This window comes from Rhineura floridana, chromosome 5 (genome assembly GCF_030035675.1).
Source record: "Rhineura floridana isolate rRhiFlo1 chromosome 5, rRhiFlo1.hap2, whole genome shotgun sequence".
Classification (NCBI taxonomy): domain Eukaryota; kingdom Metazoa; phylum Chordata; class Lepidosauria; order Squamata; family Rhineuridae; genus Rhineura; species Rhineura floridana.
In genome coordinates this window covers 186,307,558-186,315,713 of record NC_084484.1, presented here as the reverse complement: position 1 = coordinate 186,315,713, position 8,156 = coordinate 186,307,558, and the positions used below count along the sequence as shown (strand labels likewise).

The following is an 8,156-nucleotide window of genomic DNA, read 5'->3' as shown; positions in this document are numbered from 1 at the left end:
GAAAGTGAGGGCCACCAACTTGGATGGCTTCCACAGAGCATTAGACAAATTCATGGAGGAGAAGGCTATCAGCGGTTACTAGCCATGATGGGTATGCTCTCCCTCCCCTGTTGGAGGCAGTATGCTCTGAAAACCAGGTGCTGGACATTGCAGGAGGGGAGAGTGCTCTTATACTCGGGTCCTGCTTGTGGGCTTCCCAGAGGCATCTGATTAGCTACTTTGAGAACAGGAAAGTGGGCCTGATCCAGCCACCAGCCTCTTATATTCTTACTTTGTTGTTGTTATGTGCCTTCAAGTCGATTACGACTTATGGCAACCCTATGAATCAGCGACCTCCAAGAGCATCTGTCATGAACCACCCTGTTCAGATCTTGGAAGTTCAGGTCTGTGGCTTCCTTTGTGGAATCAATCCATCTCTTGTTTGGCCTTCCTCTTTTTCTACTCCCTTCTGTTTTTCCCAGCATTATTGTCCTTTCTAGTGAATTGGGTCTTCTCATGATGTGTTCAAAGTGTGATAACCTCAGTTTCATCATTTTAGCTTCTAGTGACAGTTCCGGTTTAATTGGGTGTTCTAACACCCAATTATTTGTCTTTTTCGCTGTCCATGGTATGCGCAAAGCTCTCCTCCAACACCACATTTCAAATGGGTTGATTGTTCTCTTGTCCGCCTTTTTCACTGTCCAACTTCCACTTCCATACATTGAGATCGGGAATACCATGGTCATGATCCTAACTTTAGTGTTCAGTGATACATCTTTGCATTTGAGGACCTTTTCTAGTTCTCTCACAGCTGCCCTCCCCAGTCCTAGTCTTCTTCTGATTTCTTGACTATTGTCTCCACTTTGGTTAATGACTGTGCCAAGGTATTGATGATCCTTGACAAGTTCAATGTCCTCAATGTCAACTTTAAAGTTACATAAATCTTCTGTTGTCATTACTTTAGTCCTTTTGATGTTGAGCTGTAGTCCTGCTTTTGTGCTTTCCTCTTTAACTTTCCTCAGAATTCTTTTCAAATCATTACTGGATGTTCATACTTTAGTACACAGGAACCAACTATCCCATCACATCCCTTATGCAGCTTGGTCAAACGTCCTGCACTTTGTGGCCATTGTCTCCCATCTCCTCTTCGCTTTTGCTTTCTTTCCTTTACACCATGGTAGGGTGCACAATATTCAGTATTGTTTTAGAACACTAAAACAACTTTAGAGCAGCGTCTCCCATGGAGGAAGAACATGTTTGGGAACAGCAAAAAGTAGCCTCAGCGTATCGGCTTGGTAAGCTGTGTCCCCATTGTGAAGTTGTGGGCAGGTGAGAACATAAGAAGAGCCTGCTGGATCAGGCCAAAGGGGCCTGTCTCAGCCCGCATCCTGTCCTAACAGTGGCCAACCAGTTGCCCATTATGGGAAGCCCACAAGCAGGACCTGAGCGCAAGAGCACTCTCCCCTCCTGCGGTTTCCAGCTACTGGTATAAGATAATGTTCAACTGTATAGTTTACCAGGAAATTTGTTCAACAGGAAGCTGCCTTATACTGAGTCAGAACATGGGTCAGTACTGCCTAGCTCAGTGCTGCCTACACTGACAGGCAGGGACTCTCCAGGATTTCAGACAGGGTCAATGATAGCACTCTTCAAGTACATGAAAGGTTGTCACACAGAGGAGGGCCGGGATCTCTTCTCGATCGTCCCAGAGTGCAGGACACGGAATAATGGGCTCAAGTTGCAGGAAGCCAGATTTCAACTGAACATCAGGAAAAACTTCCTGTTAGAGCCATACGACAATAGAACCAATGACCTAGAGAGGTGGTGGGCTCTCCGACACTGGAGGCATTCAAGAGGCAGCTGGACAGCCATCTGTCGGGAATGCTTTAATTTGGATTCCTGCATTGCTCAGGGGGTTGGACTTGATGGCCTTATAGGCCCCTTCCAACTCTACTATTCTATGATTCTATGCCCCAGCGCTTCCTGGAGACTACATTGGGGATCAAACCTGGGCCTTCCTGCACGCAGAACAGCTGCTCTGCTGCTGAGCTACGAGCTTATATCCTGTATTTTTCAGCTTTGGCGAACAGCTTCCTTGCCACGACCGCCACTATCAGGGCGGTGCAGGCGGCCCTCTTGTTGGTGGAGGAGAGAACAAAAGCAAGAGTTAGCCAGAGAACAGAACTGTCCACTAGTGAAACAAAAAGAGCTGGTGCAGCCAGACCCTTGGAGAACAGCCTCAGGGGCAAATCTGGCAGGACATTCTTCTCCTTGGCAAGCCCCAACGGACTGGACTGACGTCTCATGCAGCTCCTGTTAATTTCAGTGGGGCTTTTGCAGGACTTTCCCCCGCTGGACTGTGGCCTAAATGTCCAAGATGCAAAGAAGCAGAGAGTGAAATAATTTAATGTACACTTTACATTTATTGCAATAAATTAAAGATCCGGATGGCGTCCATGTGACTGGAAAGACCATCCTACACCTTTATAGATCAATTCATAGCCTTGGTAAGCATCTGAGAAAGTTCCTTCTCGAGCAGCGAATTGATGCCTGACACACTCTGCAGTGTCACTTTCAGGGGTGGAGGGGGGCAGGCGGGCAGAGCTGCTTGATTGAAACAAGCAAGTTTGTGTTTATTCCCCCTGAGGAAAAAAAACCCAAACCCAAACTTCTCATCCTCCATGCGGGAGCAGGTTGACCCCTCCCATCTGTTTTCCACACGGCCAACTTGGCTCAACGCTGCTATATCAGCAATGTGAGCTATAAGGACCTCTCGCTCCCTGCTAAGCGCTAACCTCTAGAGAAACCTCTGGGAAATCCAGGTTTCCCAAACCACTTTCTTGAACTCAGTTCATCTACATCTCATGATTGTTTTATTACTGACCACACAATCTGAAACTCCGCAGTGGGCACTGATGGCTGGTGGGCAGCCCACGGCACCAGTTATGCCTACAAGGAGTAGGACATCTCGTCAGGAGCCAGGGGGACTTGGATGTCCAGCTTCCGGCTTTTGCTGTCCTTCTCGACTATCTCCAGCCGGAGTGTTGGTGCCTTCCTCTGGCCTCCCTTGGGTGAGGAGCTGTCCTTTGCTTTCAGGAGCTGCTTGTCCGAGTCATCCACCGTGATCCGTAAGGTACATCCATGTGGTAGAAGGTCCTGCTCGTAGGCAGCAGCCAGCTGGTTCACGACCCGGCGCTCAACCTGGGGATCAAAGAAGGAGAAGAACAGCGCAGAGGTTATTAGGATACTAGGCTAGGACCAGAGACCCAGGTTCAAATCCCCACTCAGCCATGAAGCTCACTGGGTGGCCTTGAAAGCAGGACCTGAGTGCAACACCTGCAATTCCCAGCTTTTAGTATTCAGAAGCATACTGCCTCTGACCAACTGTGGAGGGACAGTATAGCCATCATGGCCAGTAGCCATGGATAGCCTCATCCTCCATGTATTTGTCTAATCCTCTTTTAAAGCCATCCAAGTTGGTGGCCATCACTGCCTCTTCTGGAGCAAAGTCCATAGTTTAATCCTGAATTTCCCAACATTCAGCTTCACTGTATGGCCCCAATGGCGTCTAGTGTTATGAGGAGGGAGAGAACTTTTTTTCTATCCACTTCCTTCACATCATGCATAATTTTATACTCTTCAATCAAGCTGAGATTTGCACAAATCTGTAGCACAAAACAGTCTCTAATGAACCCAGACAGGGTGTCTCTCAAATGGAGCAATTAAAACACCATAAAGGAGAAGTCCAGAGTGGGAAGAGAGGGAGGAAGGCTAAAATGCTGTCACCCCATCCAACACTCTCCAATCACAGTGCTTGGAAGAGAGAAGTCTTAAAATGCAGAAATCTTTTGTAAGTTCCATCTCTGAGGAATATTTTGTGGTGGGTTGGTGGCATTTGTTCAGCTTGTGAATTTGTCAAGGATTGTTAATACCTTGGCACAGTCATTAACCAAAATGGAGTCAATAGTCAAGAAATCAGAAGACTAGGACTGGTGAGGGCAGCTATGAGAGAACTAGAAAAGGTTCTCAAATGCAAAGATGTATTACTGAACACTCAAGTCAGTATCATTCAGACCATGGTATTCCCGATCTCTATGTATGGATGTGAAAGTTGGACAGTGAAAAAAGCGGATAAGAGAAAAATAAGTTCATTTCAAATGTGGTGTTGGAGGAGAGCTTTGCACATACCATGGACTGCGAAAAAGTCCATTGTTAGAACAAATTAAACCAGAACTGTCACTAGAAGCTAAAATGATGAAACTGAGGTTATCATACTTTGGACACATCATGAGAAGACATGATTCACTAGAAAAGATAATAATGCTGGGAAAAACAGAAGGGAGTAGAAAAAGAGGAAGGCCAAACAAGAGATGGATTGATTCCATAAAGGAAGCCACAGACCTGAACTTACGAGATCTGAACAGGGTGGTTTATAACAGATGCTCTTGGAGGTCACTGATTCGTAGGGTCGCCATAAGTCATAAACGACTTGAAGGCACATAACAACAACAGTTCAGCTTGTGTATGTTTTCTCTTCCTTCCCAATCAATCTCAGTCCCATCCTTATTTACATATTTTGTTAAAAAAGTTTGTTGTCTGTGTTATTTTAAAATTTTATTTGATTCTCATTGCTAAGAATTATTATTAAACCTTGTGGGCATATTTAGCCACAGTTTTCTGAATTCAGTATATTGTGTTGTTATTATTATTTTCCTGTTGCTCTCCACAAACAATAAGGAAGAGCCAGCTTGTATTGTTATACATTTTAAAAAACATATTATTATTAGCCAGGCAGCCAGCCAAACCTTATGGGCATACTGCTGTTGGCAATGTGCCCCCTAAATGACAGCGTCTTCTGTAAAAAAAACTTTCTTGGAAACAGCAAATTTTACAGGTAGCGAGAATGAAATCCCTTTGAGCTACCCTGAGCTACCCTGAAAGCTGGCAGCGTTAAACTCCTCTATAGGAGCTACCATGTCTCCAAATTTTATTTCTCTAGGTCACAAAATAAGAAAGTTATGGCCGTTTTAGTTTTGCAATGTAAGACAATGGGATTTCCAGAGATTTGTAATATTCGGATTCTGATCTGGATCTGAATGAGATTGGATTGGGTCTGAATTTATCAGAACCAGATTGGGCCTGATCTATATTTATGAATCAGAGCCACAAACTGGGTACATGCACAACCCTAATATTAATTTGTGTGTATGTACATATGTACTTTGTGTGTGTGTGTGTGTTTGTGTGTAACAGCTGCAGCACTGGGAGACTGAAGAAGACCTGCCCTGGGGCTGAATACTTGAGCATCTGGGTGTTTGCTTGCCTGCTCGTCTGGGTTGCTGTCTCTTGAGACAGCTGAGGTGCCTGGTAAGTGCTGTAAAGACTGGGACCCCCTGCCTCACCTGAATCCAGGAAGAGGTTGCATTCCATCAGCTCCTGGCTGGGTCAGGGGCATAAAAGCCCAGCTGACCTTGGGCAGTGTGTCTGCCACTGGTGGGGCTGCCACCGAAGCGACAACACCAAAGGGAGTGATCCATTGGGGAGACCCTTAGGGAGTCCCAAGGGAGAAGGCGCTACCCACTTCTATTCTTTTTAAAACCAATCTAGAGGACATTGGTAGTGGGGAGGATATAAGGCACGTGTGTGGTTCCTGAGCAGGGTGAGAGCCTGTGCAGTGAATTGTGTGATACGAGAAAGTTGCCAGATGCCTTCAGAGTGAAAGTCTGCAACTGGCAGAAGGCTGGCCCTCCCTGGGTGTGAGACTGCGGGGAGCAGATGTGCCCTGCATGTGGTGTGACTGCTCACTGGGGCAGGGTATCACCAACATGTTACCCCGCTGCTGAAAGAATTGCACTGGCTGCCCATTAGCTACCGGGCTAAGTTCAAGGTGCTTGTGTATAGAACCCTATGCAGATTGGAACCAGGATACCTGAAAGATTGTCATACCCCTTATATACCCAGTTGATCACTGCACTCTGTAGGTGAGGGCCTCCTGCAGATACCATCTTATCAGGAGGTCCATTCCGCACAACATAGGAAGCAGACCTTTAGAGTGGTGGCACCTACCCTTTGGAATTCCCTCCCCATCAATATCAGACAGGCGCCATCTCTGTTATCTTTTCGGTGCCTACTGAAGACCTTTCTCTTTCAACAATCCTTTTAAGTAGAGACCTTATCCCAGTCTTAACATTAAAGATGTTTTGTTTTAAAGTGTTTTGTTTTTAGGATATTGTAAAGTGCTTTTAGGGTTTTGTTTGCCGCCCTGGGCTCCTTCTAGGAGGAAGGGTGGGATATAGAATCATAGAATAGTAGAGTTGGAAGGGGCCTATAAGGCCATCAAGTCCAAGTCCTTCTTGAAGTGCGGAGCCCAAAACTGGATGCAGTATTCAAGATGAGGCCTAACCAGTGCTGAACAGAGGGGAACTAGTACTTCACGCGATTTGGAAACTATACTTCTGTTAATGCAGCCTAATATAGCATTTGCCTTTTTTGCAGCCTCCATATATTGATTTATTTAATTAATTTATTAATTAATTGTACTTATATACCGCCCCATAGCCGAAGCTCTCTGGGGTTTACAGTAACTAAAAACATTAAAACAAATATACAAATTAAAAAATATATAAAAATATATGGAGAGAGAGAGAGAGAGAGAGAGGAAAGAGAAGGATTTGGAGAACCCTGCCTTGCAGCAGAAGGCTGGACTAGATCCCTTCTAACTCAAACAATGCATGAAGAGAAGCAAAAGCTGCTGCTGCCCCCCCAACTTACCTCGTGCTTAATGGAGCGGGCGCCATAGTGCAGGTTGTAACCATCTGCCAGCACATCCATGACCTCCCTGTCCCACACTAAAGTGATGTTGTGCCTCACCTTGGCCTGCAGAGGGAGGAAGAAACAGTAAGTTACTGAATCCTCTGCCCTTTTGATCTAGAAACTGAAAGACTATTATGGGCCCTAATCCGGATTAAAAGTACAGTATTGGATAATGTGGATCAGGATTTAATTTATTATGATTTGTTATTTCTCAATGATATGTCTGTATTTCGGGGGGGGAAGTACTGCCTTCAAGTCGATCCCAATTTATGGCGACCCTCTGAATAGGGTTTTCATGATAAGCGGTATTCAGAGGGGGTTTCCCATTGCCTCCCTCTGAGGCTGAGAGGCAGGGACTGGCCCAAGGTCACCCAGCAAGCTTCGTAGCTATGTGGGGATTCAATCCTGGTCTCCCAGGTCATAGTCCAACACCTTAACCACTACATCACACTGGCTCTCTCATTAAGAGGTATAGAAATGGCTTAAGGAGGAGAAGGATGTACTGCCTTCAAGTTGATTCCGACTTACGGCGACCCTCTGAATAGGGTTTTCATGAGGCTGAGAGGCAGGGACTGGCCCAAGGTCACCCAGCAAGCTTTGTAGCTATGTGGGGATTCAATCCTGGTCTCCCAGGTCACAGTCCAACACCTTAACCACTACATCACACTGGCTCTCTCATTAAGAGGTATAGAAATGGCTTAAGGAGGAGAAGGATGTACTGCCTTCAAGTTGATTCCGACTTATGGCGACCCTCTGAATAGGGTTTTCATGAGGCTGAGAGGCAGGGACTGGCCCAAGGTCACCCAGGGAGCTTCGTGGCTGTCTGGGGATTCAATCCTGGTCTCCCAGGTCGTACTCCACCACCTTAACCACTAAGCCACACTGGCTCTCATGTCTGTATTTACATATTTGTATTTGCATCTATGACTGGTATTTTCGTATTTGATACTTTTAAAGAGAATTAGTAACAAGAAGAAGAATAATAACATTTAAAAGAAAGCTCTGGACTAGCAGAAGAGTTTATGCACGTGGGGTGGAGGTGGTAGGAGGCTCTTACCCTCTTAGCCCAGAAACTCAGCTCCTTGTTGACCAGCTGAATGAGCTCCGAGTGGCAAAAGGGGAGGAAATAGACTATTTCATTGATCCTTCCCAGGAACTCGTCTCTCCGAAAGTGAGCCTGTGGAAGGCAACGGGGGAGAGCAGAGGCATTTGCTGGGAAGGCAAAGCAGACGAGCAGCCTGAAAATCAACCCATTTTGAAACAGCTGTTCATGGAGGACGGCATCAGACCAGGACAGGTCAGTGCAAGCGAATGGAAATGAGGAGACACCTGAAAGGCCAGAACCTGTTTTATGTTTTCATTAT

At 45.9% G+C, this 8,156-nt stretch overlaps 1 protein-coding gene across 4 annotated transcripts in view; it reads right to left on the bottom strand.

Annotated features, from left to right (window-relative positions):
- Window positions 1-2,384: 2,384 nt before the first annotated feature.
- The window catches only part of CLPB (ClpB family mitochondrial disaggregase), a 116,234-nt gene continuing 110,462 nt past the window's right edge, over window positions 2,385-8,156 (bottom strand). For 3 of the 4 annotated variants that reach the window (XM_061629163.1, XM_061629160.1, XM_061629161.1), the window contains 3 exons: window positions 7,850-7,969; window positions 6,751-6,855; window positions 2,385-3,180 (listed from right to left, as the gene is read on the bottom strand). In XM_061629163.1, the coding sequence (XP_061485147.1) occupies window positions 2,929-3,180; window positions 6,751-6,855; window positions 7,850-7,969 (477 nt within the window). In that variant the 3' untranslated portion in view covers window positions 2,385-2,928. The remainder of the gene's footprint in view (window positions 3,181-6,750; window positions 6,856-7,849; window positions 7,970-8,156) is intronic. The other variant, XM_061629162.1, reaches the window with a different exon arrangement.